A 24,918-nucleotide genomic window follows, 5' to 3' on the forward strand; every position below is an offset into this window, starting at 1 on the left:
CACAAAATAGTTTCCTAACTAACCAGGACTACCAAGACTATATTCCACAGACTTTAGATGAGGAATAAAAGCAAAAAAATTAAAAATGGACTTTTCAGAAAGCTTAGTTGTACCTTTAATTTTACAAAATTAAAAGCTGTTCTTAATGTTGTTATCATAGTGATAAATGGCCACTTGATTGTCTTAATAAATCCTACTTATTTTATCTAGTTCTTAGTTTTTTTAAATGACGTGTCAGTCTTCTCACTATGGGGTACTAATTATAACTTGTAATGTATTGGTCGAACTCTAGCTTTCAAGAGAACTTAAGGCTATGCTATCATTTGTTACTAATTACGCATAGCAGCCTATTAGGGTAATAAGATAAAGAAGACCAATCACTGAGCTGTAAATAAGTTACATTGTATATGGTTTATGCAAATGATGGTATTGTAAAGTATGTGTTCTCATTGGCTATCAGTTATTCTTGGGGCGGAGCTGCTGTATATATATTGAGGGTTTCTGTTCAGTCTGAGTTATTGTTGTTGTTGTGTTCCTGCTAAATAAAGAGCTGTTGGATTTACCTCAAGTCTGAACGCACTATTTGACACAACTTTTTTTTTTTACTTCGAAATATATATGTTCAACACATGCACTCTTTGCCTATAGCAGCAGAAAAACAAAACTTCATCATACTCTGGGATTTCAGTGCAAGAAAAAACATTGTTTCCTTGCTCTACATGGACATTGGCTCTGTGTCTGTGCCTCTGGGGCTTGGGAAGAGAATGCAACACAATGAAGGTACAAAGTAAAGGATGGAGCAGGCACACAATTGCTCTCTCAACCCCTGGAAGACTATTCTAAGATCTCTACTCTGATATAACACCAAAAAATACAGGTGATTTCCACACCTGTTATCTGCCCCAGGTTTAATGCTGATGTAAAGCAGGTGTTTTTCCTGCTCTTCCACAGCATCATGCTCCTCTCAAGATTTCCCAGGCTTTTCTCCAATCTTTCTCAAGTCTGCTTTGAACTGAAGTTTTGGAAAAGAATGCAGCAAAGCCTGGATGACTGCTACGTGGATGGGAACATTCAGCTTTTCCTGCCCTAATAATAGCCATTTTGCACCACCCTCCCCAACAGAATGAAGATACAGACACGAATGTTGGGAACTAATGGCCAATTTTATTCTGGCAACAACAGAACATTGAACATAACACGGCAAGGACCTAACTAGCCATACAGATCAACCCCTGGGGTCCCTGGACCTCCATCTTGACCTGTTTGGGCAAGCCCCTCTGCCCTGGGTGCGAGCCATCCAAAGATATGGCTGGGACTCAGCCGGCCAGGTGTATGGAATCTCGACCAAGCCTATTGACCCCCCCTCCACCATCAAAGGTGAGGGGCCATACTTGTACAGGAGGTCCCACACAGCAGTATGCCATTTCAGCTGGCAGCCATCAAACAATACCAACAATCTTGACAGACCCCACTTCCCCCTCAAATGAGAACGTACCAAGGGTGTGCACTGGCCAACTCATTTCTTCTAAACCCTATCCTGCCAGTGAGGAACCTATTTATAGTGCCACCACAAAGCTAATTACAGAATCACAGAGTTGGAAGGGGCCATACAGACCTTCTAGTCCAACCCCTTGCCCAATGCAGGATGAGCCTAAAGCATCCCTGACAAATATTCATCCAGCCTCTTCTTGAAAACTGCCAGTGAAGGGGAGCTCACCACCTCCCTAGGCAGCTGATTCTACCTTTGAACTACTCTGACCATGAAAAAGTTTTTCCTAATATCCAGCCGGTACCTTTTTGCATTTAATTTAAGTCTGTTGCTTCGAGTTCTATTCTCTGCTGCCAACTGGAACAGCTCCTTGCCCTCTCCAAATGACAGCCTTTCAAATATTTAAAGATAGCAATCATGCCCCCCACCCTCAATCTCCTCTTCTCCAAACTAAACATTCCCAAGGCCCTCAGCTTTTCCTCGTAGGGCTCAGTCTCCAGACCCCTGATCATTCTTGTCACTCTCTTCTGCACCCTCTCAATTTTGTCCACATCCTTTTTGAAGTGAGGCCTCCAGAACTGTGCACAGTACTCCAGGTGCAGCCTAACCAAGGCAGTATAAAGAGGGACTACGACCTCCTGCGATTTCAATGCAATGGTCCTTTAGATACAACCCAAGACTGAGTTTGCCTTTTTTGCCACCACATCACACTGGCTGCTCATATTTAGTTTACAGTCTAAGATCTCTTTCGCATACACTACTACCCAGAAGTGTATCCCCCATCCTGTATTTCTGCTTCACATTTTTGTGGCCCAGATGTAATACTGTGCACTTATCTATGTTGAATTGCATCCTGTTCACAACCACCCACTTCTCCAGAGTATTCAGGTCTTGTTGAATTTTAACTCTGTCTTCTTGGGTGTTTGCCACTCCTCCCAATTTGGTATCATCAGCAAATTTAATGAGTTGCCCATTTACTCCTTCATTCAGATCATTGATAAAAATATTGAAAAGTACCGGACCCAAAACAGAGCCCTGTGGCACCCCACTGGACACCTTCCTCCAATCTGATGAAACGCCATTGACCACCACTCTTTGGGTGCGGTCCTCTAACCAGTTCCCTATCCACCGAACTGTCCTATAGTCCAATCCGCAATCTTCCAGTTTACCTATTAGAATGTCATGGGGAACCTTAATGAAATCCAGGTATCCAAATTTCAGCTTTACTGAAATCCAGGTAAATCACATTGAGTTCCCACGATCCAGTAAGCTCATCACTTGATCAAAGAAGGAAACCAGGTTCTTCTGACAAGATCTGTTGGGGACAAAACCATGTTGACTTCCCTGGATCACTAAGTGGTGTTTCAGATGCTTACAGATCAATCCCTTTAAAATTTGCTCTAGTATCTTCCCAGCAACAGAAGTCAGACTGACCGGCCTGTAGTTTCCCGGGTCATCCTTCTTCCCTTTCTTAAAGATTGGGATAACATTAGCTCTTCTCCAATCTTGTGGCACATCCCCAGTCCTCCAGAAGGCCTTGAAGATGATGGACAGAGGCTCTGTGAGTTCTCTAGAAAGTTCTTTGAGCACTCTTGGGTGCACACCATCCGGCCCAGGGGATTTGTATTCGTCCAGTACAACCAGGTACCTCTCCACAACCTCTCTGTCAATGTCAATTTCAACTAGCTCCCCAGGTGTCTTGTCGTGTCTACTACCATCTCTAGATGTGCCTGAGTTCTTCAGGGAGAAAACAGAGGCAAAATAGTAATTAAGCCTGTCTGCTTTTTCTCTGTCCTCTATCAGAGTTTCTCCTTCCACTTCCAAGAGCCAATTGCCTCTTTTACCTTGTGTTTGCTTCTCACATATCTGTCACATATCTGTCACATATCTCACATATCTGTCTGGCTACAAACTTCCTTGCCCACCCCACCCAGCAACTGGAATTCAAGGAGGACATGATCACTTTCCCCTAAGGTCCCCACCACCTTCATCCCATCTACCAATTCTTCCATGTTGATTAATATTAAGTCTAGTATGGCCAAGCTCCTTGTAGCTTCCTCCACCATTTGAAAAAGGAAGTTATCAGCCAGGCAGGTCAGGAAGTTGCATGATTCTTGTTAGGCTTTGCTGAGCTTGTCTCCCAGTACACATCAAGGATATTGAAGTCACCCATAATTATAAGGTTCTGATGTCTGGATACTCTACCAATTTGTTCAAGGAGGACAGCATCCCTTTCCTCTCCCTGGTTAGGCAGTCTGTAGCAGACTCCAACAACAATACCCTCTGTGTCCTTGCCATTCAATGGTAGCCCACTCACTCAAATCAAACTGGGATACAATCTGTGCCCTCTTGGCCTGATGGGCAGCCTAAAATACCATGCTGTGCTCGCAGATCAGTATTCTAAGCCTCTCCTGGCAGAACACAGCATCTAAAAGAAAAAAAAGAAACAGAAGAAGTTACAACACAGACAAAGGACGCATGTATGCATGGTAGGTAGAGGACCGCCACCTGCCCACCTTCTGGATGGCAGACCCTGGGTAACCCATCACCACTGCCATGGAGGCCACCCCGATCCTAAAGGAGTAGATCCTAAATTTAACTCCAGACAAACCTAACTTGGATAGTCGTCTACTAGTCACCAACCAAAATTGGTATTTAGTTAGGGGTGAGCCATCACTGTGGCAAAAAACCACCCCAACATCATAACCCCAAACTCAAACATAACACTTTAATGCCTGTATGGGGCATAGCTCCCTGTCTGCACAGGGGCCAAGCTCAATTACTACCCCCTTCTGCCTCTGATCTGTCTTAGAATGTCATAACGTAAGGGTGACTTTGTCTCCTGAAAACTTGATGTCCTGGGTCATTAAGGCCCTTTCAGACCTATCCTTATGGGACTGGGAAACTAATTTGCTCACCCATAGGACACCAAAAATGCAATCAAAGATGCTGCATGGAAGAAAGTCTCATCAAAGTTGGAGCTGCAAACTTTAGTCCAGACTGACATTAGCCCATGGAGGACTGCTGGGGAAATGGGTTGCTTATTGTCCTGACAAGGCCCGGCCTGTCAGAACCAATCTTCAAGCATTTTTCTAATTCTGTAATCACTCGTGGCCTAGGCAAGACTGCGAGCTTTGCTGGCAAAGGCAAGGGCCGCCAGATGTCCCCTAATAGACATTTACTGCTAAGTCCTCACCTCTCCACTCAATGCAGAACTGCATCAGGTGTTCCACAGGAACCGGCCAAGCCTGCTGCAGTCCCACTGCCTGCCTAAACCCAACAAACTGGCATACTGAGCAGTCATATACCCTTTGAGTGCTGGGTGACATGGCTAGGTGAATAGCCTGTATGTCTCTGTCTTCCAAGATCCCACAACTCCTGAGGCTTCCGGGCCAGCTGGTAGTCAGCCTTGGGAGCAAGCTAACAAAAATGTTCCATCTGGAGGTGAGACAGAGCATCCATCACACTGTTATCAATACCTGGGATGTGCTTGGCCATGAACAAAATGTTCAACTGCAAGCAATGGAATGTAAGGGGCTGAACTAATCTCATGACTAAGGGGGACCTGGATGAGAGGGAGTTAATAACATGGATCACTGCCTGGTTGTCACACCAGAAACGCACTGTGCGATTAGCCAAGTCCTTGCCCCACAGGTAAACTGCCACTAGGATCGGGAATAATTCTAAGAAGGTGAGATCTCTATTAAGACCCCCTACAATCCAATCAAGAAGCCATTGCTCAGCATACCAATGACCTTGGAAATATGCCTTGAAGCCAGTGGATCCTGAAGCATCAGTGGTAACCTGGAGCTCAACCTCCAAAACCAAATCTTCCTTCCAAAAGGTTACTCTATTAAAGGAATCCAGGAACTGCTCCTACACCTCCAAGTTCTTCTCCTTGCCCCTATTGAACCTCAACCTGTGAGTGGGCAGCTGAAGGGTCCCCATTGCATCACATAGGCATCACAAAAACACCCTCCCAGGTGCAACTACTCTGCAAGCAAAGTTTAAGTGATCTACCTGCTGCTGGAGCTCCAACAAGGAGACTTTATTCCATCCCTTAAAGAATGACAGGTGGGCCCGCAAGTCCAACAGCTTGTTGTGAGACAAATGCGACATTTGCTGCACAGTATCAAGCTCTATCCCCAAGAAGGTCAGGGCTGTTGAAGGACCCTTGGTCTTCTCATGACCCCCAGCTCTCATGACAAACTAACAAACCCTTCCAGAAGCCTGGCACATTGGCCAGATCCCATGGGGCCCATGAAAAGGAAGTCATCCACATAGTGCACTGTGTCGTGGCTTTACAGCCGGTGATGCAGCGCCCACTCAAGGAAAGAGCTGAAGCGCTTTAAGGTAACACAGGAAATGGAACAACTCATTGGGAGAGCCCTGCCATGTAAAACCATCCTTCAAAGGAGAAACCCAGCAGCTCAAAATCCTCAGGATGAACTGGAAGAAGGCAAAATGCCAACTTAATGTTGCATTTAGCGATATCTGTGCCAGCCCAACATCACCAAATAACTTTGACAGCCTGGTCAAATGATGTGTACCATATCATTTACAACCCCCCCCCCCCCGCCCATGATAAGACTGGTGGTGAATGATTCTAAACTCACCTACTGTCTTTTTGAGCACCACACCCAATGGGGAGACCCGAAAATTTTGTACAGGGGGGGCAGAGAAGGGGCCCAACACCCTGCCCTCCGTATACTCTTTAGCTAGTTTTTCCCTCACCACCCCCTCCATACCAGCAACCAAGTTCAGGTTAGCTGCCATGAAAGGGGTCCTGAGGCTCTGAAATGGGATTTGAAACTCTGTTGTGAACTCCTCTAAAAGATACTGGGCATCATCCAGTCTGGGTATAAGGCCAACGGCTGCTTGAGTGCCCTCAGATTTATGGGGCCTGTTGCTGCTGGGTGCCCCCTCCTGCCCTACCATCACGCTTGCTGCCTGTCCTCTGGTGCTTACAGACCATAAAGGCATGGGCGCCCCCATAAATTGGACACTTATGGCTGAATTTGCAAAACTTTCTATTACATACCCTCTGGGAGGTGAATTCCTACAGAGCAGCCAGGGTTGAACTGACTGCCCTGCCAAAGTGCAAATGCTGGTGCTGACATTTGACTTATGCACTAGGTGACCACTGTCCGAACGATCCCTCATGTTAAGCTTAGTTGGTGACATTATCTGAAACCACAGTTGTTGGTGTATTCAATCCCAGGACATGATCAGATTGAGGGCTGCCCTCATCCGAAATTCCTCATCATACTGGAGCTATGCAGCCTCAGTAAAATCATTATACCCTTTATATATTATATCCAGGTACTGTAACAGTGAAGCAGCCCTCCATGACTGCGCTCTGGCTGTAACCCCCCAAGTATATCAGCAAACCGGGCAAACAATTAGCCCACTTCCCATTAACCTTTCGATGTTTCTGCCTTTCCTTGTCCCTTTCATCCCTTTCATCTTTATCCTTCTTCTCCAGCTCCCTGAAGAGAGGGGTAAAGATGTCAACATATTCTCCCTTAAGGATCTTATCTCTGATGGCCTGTGTAAGATGGTCACCCAACAGAAGGGCCATGTCTCCAAAGGCAAGGCATTGAAGAAGACTGACCTGTAAAAGGATGGGCCATACATAGAACGAGCCCAGAGGGTACCTGGGAAGGCCTGCCAAGTGTTCCAAGAGCCGGCTGGGGACTGGCCCTCACTCACCTGCCACAGAGAAGCAGGGTGTGAGCCATTAAATGCCCCTTCGTACTGGATGGGTAAGGCCAGTGGAGGCCAACATGGCCATGGCCATCCCCTGCTAGGTTGCACTCTGAGGAATATGAGGCACCAGGGGTGGTAGGTGCCACAGCCTGCCCCTAGGGCCCCCAAGGCCAGGCACGTGCGTGCTTTGGTGCAGTGGGCTTACCTTCTCTTTTGACTGGGTCCACAGACACAACTACAGGGCAGGACTCAACTGAACATCCTGGCTCCTCAGAATCCAGTCACGCCAGTGCTTTCCGCTGCCAGTGCTGCATCCCTAATGTCGCCTGTGTCCAGGGCTCCTTCTAGAGCAGAGAGACGGGCAGGAATTTCACATTGAAATGTTGCCTTAGAAGTCAACTTAGCCGCTCTCTGACTTTTAGCTCCGGCAGTCCCAGGTCCCTGAGTCCCCCTGGCTTGCTCAATTGTGGCTATGCACACAAACATCTGCTGCATGTCAGCAGCCTCCTTGTCATCTGATGATGAGGCTGCTGGTGCAGCTCTTTGGGGTGCTGGCCTCTTGGCTAGCTGCTTTCCTTTGGACTTGCCCCCACCCTTTTTGGGAGACATGATCCCTCTTCAATTGAACAACAATAAGTATACTGTAAAGGACTGAACTTCGACCTTCTGCCTGCAAAGCAAGCCCACAATGTACTGAGCCATAGCCCCCTTAAAATGGCTGTAAAGGCCAGTGCTCCCACCCTGGGTTCAGTTGTGCTGTCACCGTGAGTGCTACAAGGCCCATTGCAGAGGGCCTTATCCGCTGGACACTGCACCGCCAGGCCACTGCCACGCCTTGGTCGCTCACCACCACCACGCTTCATTTAGCTGCTGCTCGCTTGCCACAGCCTATTGCCACTGCCTCACTCCCCAATGTTGCCTTGCAAAGTGTTGCCACAGGCTTTGGGGAAAGCGATCAGAAGAGAGCTGCAACTGCATGCCTGTGTAATCAAGCATTAGGCAACTGCTGTGGAGCATTAGGCAGAGATGCCTTCCAAGCCTTTGGCTCTGCCCCTCCCTAGATCTCTGGATGGCCAGGAAGAGCATGCCACATCTCTTCCTCCATCAGAGGAGCAAAGGATGTCCCCTAGCTTAATGCAGCTTCGCTACCAGCCAGAATGGCCACATTCTCTGACTCTGTCCCTGTGGGGTCTGTTTTCTTTCCTGGGTCACTTGAAGGGCTTTTTATTTCTTTTTAAATGAACTCTAGAATACTGTTATACTAATATGCCATTGTCAAAACATGTGTAACAGATTATCTGAATTTCTCATCTTTCATTTTTAAAAAAGTAAGTCTCTAGTGCCTTCCTTTACTGAGATATAAGGGGAAAGTCCTATCTTTAGTATGCCTCTGCAACAAGGCATGGATAAGTCTAGCTAGAGATAGATAGAATCTAGCAACACTTCTATTCTTTGCCCTATGTATACATCTGTATTGGAATGCAGAAGGTATTTTAAATTCAGAAAATTTTCTATGAGTTAGGTGCGCTAAGAAAATATGGTGGCCATAATGAGCGACAAACCACAGTGTGATAGAGAATTGATGCAGGTAGTTAAGAACATGTATATATTGGATCTGGCAAAAGATTAAAGCCAAAACTGTTCAAATTAGGCTTACATTTTCCCATTGACTACAGTGAGTTGTGATTGAATTGTGCAGTAGATAACAGTGGTTAAAAGGAAACCAAACCTTTTCATTATAATTTTTATTTAAACCATCTTAGAACAGAACTTTTGTAGAAGTTCTCTTTAAAACTAAGAGTATTTAGAAAAAGATACTAAATATTCTGCATTGCTATTGAAGGTATTGCTATTGAAGGTAACAATATTTATTTCCAAGTGTTCTGTATTATTGATATTATGCGGGATAGATTGAACTTGTTATAGAAGCTGTGTGACAGAAGTTTAGTTTTACTTACTTGCTTAATTCAAGTAACAATATTTTAACTAAGTTTGTGCCAGCCAATTAAATCAATATGTATTTTCTTGTACTTATACTGAAAACTAATTAAAGCTGTAAATTAAGTGTTCAATTTGCAGTGCAATGCACTGCAAAGGTTATATTTTTATTAACCCCCATGAATCTTTCTATTGTTTCAAAACCAAAGGAAAAATGAAACATACCCCTTTTCTGACAAAGCATTGTTCTGTGCAATATCTGGAAGCATTTTGGTGACCTCTCAAATCCTAAATTGTCTTAGGTTTCTTTGCTCTTTCTAGCTCCAACTGAAGTGACATTTTCATTTGATGTGGGCAATGGGCCAAATGAGATCACAGTACAATCACCCAGTCCCTTAAATGACAACCAGTGGCACTATGTGAAGGCTGAAAGAAACATCAAAGAGGCTTCATTGCAAGTGGATCAGCTCCCTCAAAGGATTCATAGAGCTCCATTGGATGGGCATATTCACTTGCAGCTCAACAGTCAGCTCTTTGTCGGTAAGCGTACTGTTCCTTGTTTCCTGATCATCATAAAATAAAGATAATGGTTCATGTAAAATGAGCATCTTATAAATACTAGTGAGGACAGGGCTTTTTCAGTAGTGGGACCTCACTTTTGGAGGTGAGGCTCACCTGGCACCTATTTTACCTTTTTTAAGGCACCAGATCAAAATATTTTGGTTCACCCAGGCTTTCCATTAAGCTCTTTTAGCATGGAAATTGTTGTTTTAAGCTGCCGTCGGTCTGTTTTTTGAACTAAGTTTCATGCCATGCTGGGACTTTTAAAAATCTGGATTTAATTAATATCATTTCATGCTTGTTTTTATTCTATTTTGTAAGGTACCTCAGGCAGGTTCCGTGAGAAGTGACCTTAAAATGTTCTAAAGAAACAAATTATACTGCTGAGGGAGTACAACAAATAAATGTTCATTACTATCCCCACCCCGAAGAAAATATTTTCCCAACCCTGAAGATCAGTTATCCCTGTCAGCTCCTTCAGGCTTTTCCTTTTCAGCCAGAATGTTGTGGCCACCTTTTTGTTGTGGTAGTGGATACCTTGATCATTCTTGGGGACCAGTATTCAAATTTTACATATGGGCAAAAAGAGATATTTCTATGATTACATATAGTATAATGAGTAGGTTTTATTTTACGTTAACTCTCCTATGGTTGATTTAATGTTTTTGAAACTTCATATTTAATCATCCCTCTCACCCATGCCAAACTGAGGAGAGGATATTTCCACATTTTATTGGTTCCTCTTTGAATTTTATTTCAATGCAATCTTTGTAATAGCTTTGCTGTTGTGTGCTTTAAAGTACATACATATGCATAGAGACAAAGAAATATGTAAGTAGGTGTCTTCTGATATAAGAACTCTTCTCTTTTTACATTACATTTCACTTTTTTCTGTCTAGAGATATACCAGTACTTTTGTCCTGTTCTTTAGGATCTTTGAAGTAAATTGAAATATTATACATTATAACTACAGCAGCTCACAATCCCTCAAAGATCTGTGCAGTTATTCTTTCAAATAGTATGGAGAAGGACTGATGAAAAATGACTTTTAAAAACGCAAACATTAGGAATGATGCCTTAAAAGTATGACAGAAGAGTATATTACAGTTGATTTGCTTAATAGGTGTATTTTTTCAAGCTAATACTAAAACATTATTCTGCTTTGGAAGTACTTGTTCAAGTATTTTTTTCAAGTACTTCTATGCACAAGACAGTGTGTGTGTGTGTGTGTGTAGGGGGGAGGGTCTCTCACTTTTTCCCTATCATGGAAAGGAGATCAGGAAACATTATACCAAGCATTTGGCTTAAAAACACACAGGGTTCTGGAAGTCCGAAAGGGAATAAGAATCTTTACAAATTCAATATGCATAGTAGTCCAAATCCAAGTAAGGTAGACCAAGGCAGGAAGTAAGGAAAATGTAATATGTAGTTAGGTCCTATTAGTATGTGTGGGTTCAGCAGAGAAGACAGTTCTTCTCAGCCCTAGATGTCCACAAACTCAGTATAGCCTGGAAGATGCCCCCCCTATCTTGACTAGAGATGGGCACAAACAGAAAAAAAACACTGAACATGATGTTCATTGTTTGTTGCCATCCACGAACAGGGACTCACAAACACTTACGAACATGACTTGTTCACAAACATGTTCATGGTTGGATGTACGTGGGGGCCAGCAGGCTCTCCTTCAGCCATCATCCAAGTTTGGTCAAGATCCCTACCTCACCACTCCCAGAACCCTGACCTGAGCAGGCACCAGGAAAGGTACCAATAATAAATAATAGCTTGGCCCCAGAGCCTGGCAGCAGCCCTAGAACTTGAATAGGTAGATCCCTACTGCTCCACTCCCAGAAACCTTACCTGAGCAGGTAGCAGGAAAGGTACCAGTAATAAATAATAGCTTGGCCCAGAGCCTGGCAGCAGCCCTGGAAGGGGTAGATCCCTATCCCACCACACACAAAGAAAATTCAAGCTCTAATGCACTTTATCAAAATTCCAACAGCAACTGTCTCTCCCTCTCCACCGTCTGCAAAGCCAGAGCTGGGAGCCCCCCTCCCCCCGGTCTTTGCTCCCTTGTAACAAATTTGGAGATCCAAACTTGAAAGGAAGACCTGCCTATCAAGCTAAATTGGGCTTAGATTGGGGTTTCCAGGGCAACAGCAGGAGTTCAGACAGAGTTCAGACAATCCCTGCCTAAGTTGTCAAGGGAATTGATTGCCAGTGCCAAACTGTCTGGCTTGATGAACAGCAACAAACAAGGCTTGCAACGACCGCTTGTTCTTTTAGAATGGGGCCTCATTAACAGCTTGTTCGCGAACAGCAGATTGGGCTGTTCGTAGCTTTTTTTGTTCATATTGCTGTTCATGTCCATCTCTAATCTTGACATGGCTGATCTGACTACCTAAATCCATGCCATTGTAACATCAAGACTACTGTAATGCATAGTACATTGATCTTCCCTCTCAGTTTATTTGGAGACTCTAGCTAGTGCAGAACCCTACTGTTCTGCTGTTATCAGAACCATGAATATTACTCCCATTTTACAGTCACTCCATTGGCTAACTATCACTGAGGCCAATTCAAGTATTGGCTATCACCTACAAAGCTCTTCATGGCCTTGGAACATCATATCTACAGGATCACTTCGCTCCCTATGTTCCTCCACAGCAACTTTGCTCATCTGAACATGGGCTTCTGCTGGTTCCACCTTGCACATGGACAAAATCGAAATCTGCCTGTACACATGCGTTCTCTGGGTGGCCCCCACTTTATAGAATGGTCTACCTGAGGAGGTTAGGAAAGCTCCCACTCTCCTGGCCTTCTGCAAATGATGCAAAACTGAATTATTCAAGAAGTCTTTTTACTCAGATGGAAGGGCTGTATTGTAAGGAATTGGTCTCATAGAGATCCATTGGAAAAGGGATAGGGAGGGACCACAGAATTTATTACAATTGCTGTAAACATTGATGGACCATAGATTCTGCTACTATTGCTATAAGAATGATGCTACTGGGTTGTTTCTTTGTTGTTTACTATGTCAGTCGTAGAATTGTTTCTGTTTGGTTTTGGCATTTCCATTTCAGCTCTGTGCTGGATTTCTGCAAATTTCTTAAATCTTTGCATTAAATGTATCCATTACATGTTTTATTGAAACGTCTTTGATATTAACTGTACTAAGTCACACTGTATGATCTGCATTGAGTCTCAGTGAGAAAGGCGAACTATAATTAATCTAAATAAATAAATAAATACTGTGTCAGCTGGTATGAGTTGCAAAGATCTGAGCCACAATACTTACAGTGCCTCAGGCTCAGGAGGATAAGCCTCAGTCTAGCTGGAACACACTGTTTCCTAATTATACTAGGGTTAAATTCTTGTTTATTTGCTCATATCCTATAACCACTTTGACAACATGTTGCAGACTTTTTTGATGAATTTTTAGAATGTTGTTTTAAAATTTTTATTTCCCTCAAGAGATGTGTAATAAATTTTATGTTCAGCTGGGAATTGCTAAAGACACGAGGAATGGTGAGGAAGAGGAATAACATGGGCGGGGCAACCACCCACGTGATCTCTTTTCGGATCTTCTAGAATGATGTTCTGGCGCATTCCCCCCCCCAACTGAGCCCTGTATATATATATATATTTCTTTGTAGATACCTGTGTCATGTCAATATAATAATTAACTATTGACAGAAAGACTTCCCTCTAAGTTGTGGCAGTATTATGTATTCCAAAATTATTTTGCATATTTTACTAATATCTGTCATCTGTCTTCCCATTTACTTGGCTAGTGATTGTTAAAAGACACTGATCTTGAGACAGAATGAACTAGCTTTTTTAAAGATCAATCCTCCCCGCACCCTGAGAGTTCTCCAGCTCTTTCTTGGGGAACTTAGACTGAAATAAGGGAACTTTCTCATCATTTCCAACCTTCTCAACTGCCAGTTTTTCATTTCTCCTGGTTTTTCTAAGTTTTACACTATTAGGCTTTGGAGGGTTAAGGATGGGAGGGGACACTAAGAATGAAAGCTAAAGACTTTTTCTAATTGTTTGTGGTTCTTGGTTTTCTTCAACATAATCTTCTAGGCAGACAAATGCCAACAAGTATCCTGGGAACTGAAAGGCTTTTGTTATTGTTTCTCTTGGTCAGTGACTTAACTGTTGCTACTAGACTGCCATTTTCTTCTCTACATAACCCAAAATTCTTTTCTTCCCCACAATTTGGGGAAGTGAGACAAAAGTAGAAGAATTCTGGTGTTAGTAGAGAAGATTAGTGATGGTGCAAATCTCCTGCTAAGCTATTACAAGGAGAATTTAATTTTAGAAAGAGGTTGTAATGTCTCAGGGTTTTAAAAGTTTGGAAGGTTGGTTTGAAAACATTCCACCACCTTATTCTGAAAGTTTGTTACTGTTGCTCAGCTTTCCTTAGCCCATTGTATCCTCTCACCTAGCAATCTGTACAGGGCCCATGATCTTATGTAATTCTGTTGTTTTCTATCCTTTACTTCACTCATTCAGGGAGTATGCAGATACGTTGTTATCACTAAAATTGATGTGTATAAATATTTCATATCATTATACTGGACTTGCATATTAGAGTTACCCATATTTTTCATATGAATTTTTTTTTGCTCCCTCTCTTTTCTTCTTCCTCATGATTTCCTAAATTGAAGGCTGTGGTTATTTGGTTATTTATGTGAAACCTAACATTAGATATTGAGAAGTCAAGAACACTGGAAGAAATTCAGTGAGAAATTACAACACATGTGTGTAGTTGTTCATTCATTTCTAATCTTTATGTATTTCACTACTTTAAGATAATACAAGTCTATGCTTTTACTTGCTTACTGTTATTGTACAAAAAAGTTGTGTGTCATAAATACCTATAAGAACTTATTTTAATAACTTGACTAAAGCCAGAACAATTTTCAAGCTATGCGTTTGAACAGCTAGGATAAGGATTTAAAAAGTATGGAGGTTTTTACACATCATTTTACAGCAGTCTCTCAAACTACATTGATTTATTTCCATTCCAGGTGGGACAGCATCCAGACAGAAAGGATTTCTGGGGTGTATTCGTTCTTTGCAATTAAATGGAGGTGCACTTGACCTGGAAGAGAGAGCAAAGATAACCCCAGGTGTAAAACCAGGTTGCCCTGGACATTGTAGCAGCTATGGTAGATTATGCCACAATGGAGGAAAATGCAAAGAGAAATATAGTGGATTTTCCTGTGACTGCACTTTGTCTGCCTATGCAGGGCCATTCTGTAAGAAAGGCAAGCATGAATTGTAAATTTATTTTTTTTAAATGTCAGTCTAATGATGCCAATTACTTTACATGATTTACTTCAGATTTTAATTTTCTTAAATTGTAACTAATGTTTAGTAAATATTGTGGTGTTATTTCTATTTTTTAAAAATTGTGCCCTTGTATTCCGTAGAAAAATTTTGTGAAAGATTTTTTTCACACCTTTATCTAACATCAGTAACTCTTGAGGTGGTAGCTGTCTTGTCATACTGCAGATAAGCTTCTTATATGTGTCTTCCACAGGACTGTACTTTTAAAACTCAGTAGCCATGGCAATCTGTAGCACCAGAGTGCCATATGTGATGAAACTCTACTACTATTTAGACCATGTTCCTAAAACTGCCCCAAAGTAGTTTTTGCAGAGTAGTCCTATTGACTTCACTGAGTCTAAGCGACTTTAGAATTATGCCTAAATTGGCTTTAACATTACTTTAAAACTTTTACAGAGCAAAACTATCTCTAGACTTACTTCACTATAAGATGATTTTTCATGTCAGATCAGTATTTCATATCTTTTAGCAACACTTCTAAACAACATTTTCAATTTTCTCTCCAATTAACTCCAGTTGACTCTTCAGCAGATCAGATCTTTTCCCACTATATTACTTAGGTTTAAAGAGATGAGGTGCGGAGAGATGGTTTTATGCGTTTATTGAAATTTTCATTTTATTCTTGCTTAATGAAAAATGAATGGAAATGTATCCTAAACTTAAAGGTGATAAAATGTTTAAAGTTCAGTTCAGAGTAGTCAGTTGTACTTCCTGCTGCTACAGGCAAACTGTGAGTGTCCCACCATTTCTTTCTGCCTCTAGCCAACAGATAAATGAAAGCAGAGATCAAGCTGAAGTGCTTTTATGTTGAGATGAGATGGGTATGAGAAGAAGGCAAACTGAAGTCTTTCCCAGAAAATCAATCTGAGGAGTAGGTGGTCAAACTTGCAGGACTGGATATCATAAAAGATCCAGCTAAACATGAATAAGACAGAGAGCTTGAGAAATGTCTTAGTGCTAAGGATAATCTGTGATTTGAATGGAACAAGACTAAGAATGTTCATTATTTTATATTGACCTTGACTGGCAAACTTCATATATGTATAAAGGCAAACACTCATCCACTGAAAACAGCTACAGGTTACTCTTTTTACCTACAACTAAAATATGCCTTAGAAATTAAATTAGCAAGCTCTATGGGATCACCACCTGAGTATCAATTTAGGGAAGGAGAATTCTCCACAGTAGCAGAAGCACCGGGACTTCACCAAGGTGCTTGGTTGATGTTTTGTTAACCAGCCTGTAGTCTCAGGAATCGAAAGCATTTGTTTCTTATTTTCAAAGTACATTCAAATTAAAGCGATTGTAGACACTTTGAGAAATGTAGCTTCTTGCCTTCAAAGGAATGCCTTTCTGAGCAATGGTATAGGGAGGGTGGAAAGGAAAGGGACACAGTGCTCTCACAGCAGGGTTTATACATTTTGCCATCTGTACTATCATCCAGTGCAGCTGCTGTTTGCTCCATTCCATTCCAGGGCTATATAAATAAAGACCTAACCCAGAGGAGTTGCCTTCCTCTGAACATAGATGGTCATCAGGTTTGAGAAAATTGGGGTAGGTCCTTCCTTCTCTCTGATTGTAATAGAGTACCCATATCGTTGTACATTGGGTTGGTCTTAGAATTTTCCTATAGCCATCCTAAAAAAAAGCACTTGTAAATTATGGCTAATTTCTCAGCTATTGTGCTGATAAGTGATTCCAACCTTTTGACATGAGATTAGTTTTTTCAATATATGGTTTATTTCAAGATTATATTAACAAAATCAAACTGGTATTGTTTCAGAGATCTCTGCATATTTTAGAGCTGGCTCTTCAATAATGTACAACTTTCAGGAGTCATATACTCTGGCTAAAAACTCAAGTTCCCATGCAGCTTCATTCCATCCTGATATGCCACTGACTAGAGAAGTAATCACATTTACCTTTAGAACCACATGGGTTCCAAGCTTACTTCTTTATATAAATTCATTCTATAAGGAATATCTTTCAATTATTCTTGCCAAAAATGGTGAGTATGCTCTTTTTGAAAATTTATCAAAGGTGCAATAGTGATTGATATTTATAATGTTGCAATTTGCAAACTACTTTCCAGTCCTTATCTTCTTTATTTTATTCTAAAATTCCAATTATATCAAAAGAGAAGCTGAGCTAGAATTGTTTCTTACACAAAAGCTTCATACATTCTGGTCTGCAGAGGTGTATGTAGACTTGTATATTCATAATATGGAGATGGCCTCAGTATATTTAAGGCAGGTGAATTCTATGTATTCCAGAAAATCCAGGCCCAAGTATTTAGTCAAAAAGAAAAAAACGTAAACATAATCAGCATAATCAGCACCTGGACTTAACTGAGTATCACTTCCAATTTGGAGATGCTTCATACTCCTTCATTTATTCCATTAAATAGAAACATATATGGGTCAAAACCCTTCTTTATTGTGGCCATAATATGAAGGTGTTCTCTCCCCAGAGAAGTCTGCCAGAGCTTGATAATTTAAAAAGAACAAAAAAAGTTAATTAAAAATTAAGTGCACTAAGAGAGATCTAATTTTATTTTTTACTGGTTTTATTGTATTGATCATATTATCACTGTAATGATTTTCAGTGTTGGAAACAAGAAAAACATGATGATTTTTTTTAGAATGAATTAAAAAGTGCCAGCTACATGCCCAATTATATGCAAATATGATGCTTGATAAATATAATCATAGTGTAGAGCATACCCACAATAGATAAGAAAATTGTTCAAAGGTCAGTCAGTGACTTTGGGCCTGATCATTACAATAATTGTAGAAATTTCAGAATTGTGTCTAACACCCTGTTCTCTGAACAACAGCAGCTCTGATATTTTCAGTCACAACGGCCCTTTTTTGAAGCTCCCCCATTTTGAATATACAGAATATAAACACATTAGAGGTGTGCATAACAGAATTCCCAAGCTGAAAATATACATGAAAATCACTGTTTTGAATCATTACTTTGATTTTTCAGTACTGTAAAACAAATCCAAGATGTCTGGGAATAATGAAACACCCTCCCAAAAACATCCATGTATTTTTATCAAGTTCCAATGTTTACCAGCCATGAAGCATGAGAACTTTTGTTTTAATTCTACTGATTTTCTGGATAGTGATGTTTCTTCCTTCCAATCGGACCCTTTCAAGGGAGAGAGACAGAGGCCTATTCACTGGCCGCTTGCCCTTAGCATGGCTACTATCCTTTTGGGGTGGCATGATGGAAATGTACAGTAATGTAATGCAATTGTCACACCCCTGCATGTCTGCTACCACTGCCCACTGCTCAGCCATGTTGGCTTCCCACTGCTTGCTCTGCCAGAGCAGGTCCTGGCCATAGCTGCTGCCCCTGAGAGGCCACAGAGCTCCTGGGCCAGTCCTCTGTGCGGGATCACACAAGTGCGGGGGGTTAGCCCCTAGAACCTCTGCTTCCCCCGAGAAGCTGTGCCCTTCATCTCAGAACCAGCCCCTCCTCCCTAGGTCCCCTCTTCCCTGCCTTCCCCATGCTGGCTTTCCTCCCTATCTTTCTCACTCCATGTCCCTGCCTTCCTGTGCTCCTCTCTTCAACTCCTCTCCCCCTAGTGCCTCCCATCTTTTTATCCCTCTCCCTAATCACCAGCTCTGCCCCTAGCCTCTGGCTCTTAAAGCCATTCCCACCATTTATGCTACCTGCAGCCACTGTGGCTGGCCCCCATTCCACCTGCTCTGCCCTGCCTCTGCCCTTTTCCCAACTGGTCGCACTCAGGGCTCCTGTTGCCACCAGCGGGGAGGGTTGGGCTGCCTCCTGCCTCATCTCCAGTGGCTGTCCCAACTCCCTTGGTATCCGGCCACCTGGGTGGGCTGGCCCTGGGTAGGCTGTGGGGATGTCATGGCCCTAGGCTCCACCAGCCCGCCTGCCAGCTGCTCTGCCAGCCTGGCAGCCAACCACGGAGCCACGGCCCACCCAGGCTGCGTCCACCCCAGTGGCCTCGTCTCCGCTGCCGCTTCTTTCTTCTCAGCCCCATATCCCTCTGGGGCCAGCAGGTAAGCCACTGGACCCATTGCTACATCTTTGGGGGGGGCATCAGGGAGGGCAGGGTTCCCAGCCCCTTAGTAATGTACTGTAAAATGACTGCTTTTAGAGCTTCAAAGCCCAATAGGAATGCAGCACCCCCAAAATGGCAGCCCAAACACTGTGTAGGCCACAGAGGCCTCTACAAAATGGCTGGCAGTGCCAGAAGGCTAAGCAGGCCACCATGTGACACACTCAAAATGGCCACTTCCAGCACTGGACAAGCTGCCACCTCCCCCCCCCCCACACACACACACCAAAATGCCACTACTGCCATTAAGCAGAAGGCAAATCAGGCCACACAATGCCTACACTCAAAATGGCCACCCCTGGAGCTGTGCACATTGCCAATGCCTTCACAACATGGCTACGATTGCCAGGAAGCTAAGCAGACCACCAGGTGCCACCCTGAAAATGGCCACCCCCCAGCACAGGATAAGCTGCAAAAGCCCCACCAAAATGGCTACTACTGCCAGTAAGCAGGAGACCAATCAGGCCACACAAATGCCACACTCAAAATGACCACCCCCAGAGCTGTGCATATTGTAGATGCCTTCACAACATGGCCACCACTGCCAGGAGGCTAAGCAGGCCACCAGGTGCCATTCTCAAAATGGCCACACCCAACTGAATAAACTGCCAAGCCCTCTCACAAAATGGCCCCTGATGCCTGAAGGCCTTTGCCAAGGTATTGCTGCTGGAAATACTCCCTCCCAATGGGGGGGGGGGAGGGAAAAGCCTAGACAGGGGAGGGGGGCCTACCAGCATCCACCCTGCTAGGCCTGTAACAATAAAGTATGAAACAATCCTCCCCTCAGATGGCTGCAATTCACCCCTGCGGCCTACAGCAAAGCCCTTGCTGATGCTTCTGGAAGTACTCCCTCCGAACAAAGTAAAAAGGGGGGGGGAGCCTAGGTAGGCCAGAGGCCTACAGGGGCTGTGCTTCACCCTGCTTTAGCCCTCCTGACCGACAGACAACAAGCCCCAAATGTAAATAAGAAAAAGTTCCTGCAAAACCACTGAACCTGGCACTGGGCCCTGGTTCTCATCTTGGAGTTTGAAGGTAGCAAGCAGGGGAATAGCACAGCTTCTCCAAGGCAGCTACTGCTGCCTAGACCTGAGGGCCTTCAATAAAACCAGCCTCAGAGGAGCTCGGCTCAGGCTGAACTCAAGGCAACTGCAGGAGCAGAGGCGGAGCCAACTTATAAGGCTCTTGGCTCTGCCCCTTCCTTAATTTCCAGATTGGCTGGGAAGTTGTCTGTCAGCTCTTCTTCCTGCGGGGAGGCAAATGGTGGCCCCTGGCCTTAAGCAGCTACATTGCTGGCCAGGTAGGCCAAATTCTCTTTATTCTGTTATTTGTGGGATGAAGAAGGAGTACCTCCTCCCTCTGAAAGTAGAAAGCCTAGGCTTGTTCAGGGTTCCATATAATTCAAACCCTTTGTCCAATTTGCTTGAAACTTCTTTGGACAGATAGAAGAAGATCCATTGCAATGTTGGTGACATTTGGTTGGAAAACAACAAATCCCAGTAACATGATTACCCCAAAACATCTTCACACACTGGGGAGATCACATTCAGCTCACCAGTTTACTGGGAAGATGGGAGTGATGAAATAGCAGGATCCATTCCTCTTGTCAACTGTCCAGCAAATATTTCTCAGCCAAATTGGTTAGAAACTTGGACAGAAACCATACTAATAAGGGTCAAGTTAATCAATTTCATCCAGAAACCAGAGGTCAGAAACCAGACGTCACTTCTCAAGTACAAATTTTCATTCTTTCAATGGAGATTTCACAGTGAAGTACTTTTAAAAATTTGGCTGCTGCCCTGGTATACCTGAACGTTGGTTTGCTATCTGATAGTTTAATTTCTTAAATCTAATAGTTTTCATAGTTTTTCCTCTTCTTCTTTATTTATGACAGTGCTTCCATGTCTTCTCTGTGTATCTATTATGTATGATATTCCTTTCAGAAAATAAAATTCCATTCTGCAATAGCTTTTTGAATGTATTTGAGGAAAGGAAACATTATATAGCTATTTTGTATATATAGCTATCTTGAAACTAAAATATCATTTTCCCAATTCCTTCAGGAAGTTTACAGATCAGGTACAAGCTAGATAGCCATCAAGATCCTGATATCTTTAGCATCAATTTCAAAAGCATGGCCGACGGGCAGCTTCACCGAGTGAAAATTAACAGAGAGGAAGAAATTCTATTTGTGGAGGTAATTCAAAAAAATCAGATTGTCATCAAAGGGTACAAGCCCCAAAGCAAACTAAAATAAATAAATACAATATAGCATGTGCTCATGCATATACATATATATTTTTTTAAAAATACCAAAAACAGACTAGGCTCTCACTGCATGGGGAGAATCTTGTCTAAGTGTTGTCTTTGAAGTTCACATTTTCCCATTTTAAAAGGTCACATTCTTTTTTCACATTTCTTAATAAAAGCAACAACAAAAGCAAAATAATTCCAGTTCCAGTAAGCCTTTTAAGAAAAATCTATAGCTGTGTACAGAGAGTAATTTAAGTAGAACAGTGGGGTATATAGAAGTATGAACCCCTATCAAGAACTGAAAATTAAAGGAGAAGGAGAAAGTCTCATCTAGGAGGGGGTCAGTTATTTTGCTCCATTTTCATAATGTTGAGTTCCTTTTATAGTGAAGATGAACATTTTTCCTGACATAAAATGAGAGGTACATGTCACTATTATTTCTCAAAAGGTTATGTTTTGAGAGTAGAAGTATTACCTCCTCTCAAAAGCAATTTTTACATAGATTACAACATGCCTTCTGATGCGGACCAACACAGAGCACTGACTCATCAAAGGATGCAACATTCAGGCATATTTCTCAGGGGGAGGGTGATTCTGCATTAACAATGGTAGAACTCCCTTGGTTCTAACCATAATTAGCTATCAACCAAAAAAAAGCCCATTTCTTTTTCTGAGTTCTAAATTCGCTATTTTTTTATGCATATTGGGGGTGTTTGCACACATGGATCTCTACATGTGTGTCAGTACATGCATGCTCTTAAATTGTTGCTCCAGGATTGTAGTGAAGAGGCCAGTTAGGAAAATTAACACTTTCTATAGGCAACAGTGTGATGTTCCCTTTCTTCTGATTCGTTCTTTTCTAAAGGCCATGATTAAGTGATATAAATGATGAGTACTTGTGTGCATATAAGTTGAGGCTTTGTTGCACTTTGGAATTGCTGGCCAAATTAATTGGGCAAGTCAGGAAACAGGGTATTGTTGTGACTTTTAATTTTTTTAATTGAATTTAGCAATTAAGGGGCATGTGTCAATACAGCCAGTACATTTTTTAGAACTTATGCTGAGGAATGAAAATGTGCAAGTGCAAAATCAGTACATAACTTTGTAAGATTATCAAAGAGCAGATGACCATTTTCAGGGGCAAGTAATTTTATCTTAAATAAGCTGAGTAAATTTGTACATCAAATTTATTATTTTTGACTCTTTTTTTTTAAAGAATTTTTATTGGAAGGGTCAATATATACATAAATCACCATACACACTTTGTAACAACCATCACATTATATTATTCCCACCCATTCCCCCCCTTTTCAGTTGACTTCCAACGGCTTTCCATTCCCTTCCTTTATACTAAATCACTATCTCCTACTATATAACCTTAAATATTTCTACGTTATAATATATACTATATAATATAACATAAGCTAACCTTTAGTACAGTATAACCATGATATACTCATCTCTGTCTATCATATTACAAATATCTCTAATATTTATTTCAATATTACTGTATTCTTCTTAACATATACTATCATATTTCCATCACTAATTACAAACAAGTAAAGATCTATTCTCCCCTTCTAACCATTATCCAAAGACCACATTTTTCCTTTCATGTCCCACTTTTTTTCCACATAATTCTTAAATTTCTCCCAGTTCATAACATAGTCCAAAGCGTCTTGTTCTTTTAACTTTCTTGTTAACTTGTCCATTTCAGCCATATTCATTACTTTCAAAATCCAATCTTCCACTGATGGTATTTCTTGAGTCTTCCATAGTTGTGCATAACACATTCTAGCCGCAGTAATCATATAAAACACCATTATTCTGTCCATTTTATCAAATTCTTCTAGGTTCATACACAATAACATCAATTCTGGGGATTTATTCACAATTTTCTGTAAAACATCTGACATAACTTCTATTATTTCTCCCCAGAACTGTTTAGCTTTCTCACATGTCCACCACATATGATAAACTGAACCTTCATGTTTCTTACATTTCCAACATTTATCTGACATTTGGCTATTACCGTTGGCTAACTTCCTTGGTGTCAAATACCATCTATACATCATTTTATAAACATTCTCTCTTACAGTGGTACATGCTGAAATTTTAACTGTATTTTCCCACAACTTCTCCCAAGCTTCCATTGGTATGTCTTTATTACAATTTATTGCCCATTTTACCATTTGAACTTTAACAACTTCCTCTTCTGTAAACCATTTCAACAAAATCTTATATACTTTAGATAGATTACCCCCCTTGGAGTAAACATTCTTCAATTTCCGAATTTACCATCCTAAAACCTACTTTTCTACAGGCTACATCATATAAATCTTTTATTTGTCTATATTTAAACCAACCATACTGAAATGGCAATTCTTCATTATTTTTAAGAGTATATACATTCTGGTTAACTTCTAGAATTTCTTTATACATCAGCCACTCCTCCCCAGCACATTCCATCTTTGGATTTACAGCTTCTGCTGGTATAATCCACATTGGTGTTTGCTCTTCCAGGTATTTCTTGTATTTTGTCCATACTATAAATAGACTTCGCCTTACAAAATGATGCAAAAACATAGCATCTACTTTCGCCTTTTCATACCATAAATAAGCATGCCATCCAAAACGCTTGTTATATCCTTCTAGAGCCAAAAGCTTATAGTTTTTCAGCACCATCCATTCCTTCAGCCAGACCAAACATATAGCTTCATGATATAGTTTTAAATTTGGTAATTGTAATCCACCTCTTTCTTTGGCATCATATAATACCTTCATTTTCACTCTAGGTTTTTTCCCGGCCCACACAAAGTTCAAAATCTTTGGTTGTTGTGGGTTTTCCGGGCTGTATTGCCGTGGTCTTGGCATTGTAGTTCCTGACGTTTCGCCAGCAGCTGTGGCTGGCATCTTCAGAGGTGTAGCACCAAAAGACAGAGATCTCTCAGTGATCTCTCAGTGTCACTGTGACACTGAGAGATCTCTGTCTTTTGGTGCTACACCTCTGAAGATGCCAGCCACAGCTGCTGGCGAAACGTCAGGAACTACAATGCCAAGACCACGGCAATACAGCCCGGAAAACCCACAACAACCATTGTTCTCCGGTCGTGAAAGCCTTCGACAATACTTCAAAATCTTTCTTTGCCATTTTTCAAGTTGCTTATTATCTTTAACAATTGGTATTGTTTGCAGTAAAAACATTATCCTTGGGAGTACATTCATCTTAATTACAGCAATACGCCCTAACCATGAAAGATTCAACTTATTCCACTTCACCATGTCTCTATCTATTTGTTGCCATAATTTTTCATAATTATTCTTAAATATATCAATATGTTTAGCTGTCAGTTCAATACCTAAATATTTGACTTTGTGGACCACTTCACACTTTGTCTTCTCCATCAGTTCTTGCTGTTGTTGTTTAGTCATATTTTTACATAATATTTTGGATTTATCTTTATTTATAAAGCCAACCTGTTTACTTGGATTCTTATCATAATATTCAATGGCATTC

General features: G+C 41.8%; 1 protein-coding gene across 1 annotated transcript in view; it reads left to right on the forward strand.

Annotated features, from left to right (window-relative positions):
- The window catches only part of CNTNAP4 (contactin associated protein family member 4), a 358,424-nt gene that overhangs the window by 291,631 nt on the left and 41,875 nt on the right, over positions 1-24,918 (forward strand). The window contains exons 18-21 of the mRNA XM_054987581.1: positions 9,458-9,676; positions 14,734-14,973; positions 16,839-17,063; positions 21,212-21,345. Of these exons, the coding sequence (XP_054843556.1) occupies positions 9,458-9,676; positions 14,734-14,973; positions 16,839-17,063; positions 21,212-21,345 (818 nt within the window). The remainder of the gene's footprint in view (positions 1-9,457; positions 9,677-14,733; positions 14,974-16,838; positions 17,064-21,211; positions 21,346-24,918) is intronic.

This window comes from Eublepharis macularius, chromosome 8, assembly GCF_028583425.1.
Source record: "Eublepharis macularius isolate TG4126 chromosome 8, MPM_Emac_v1.0, whole genome shotgun sequence".
Classification (NCBI taxonomy): Eukaryota; Metazoa; Chordata; class Lepidosauria; order Squamata; family Eublepharidae; genus Eublepharis; species Eublepharis macularius.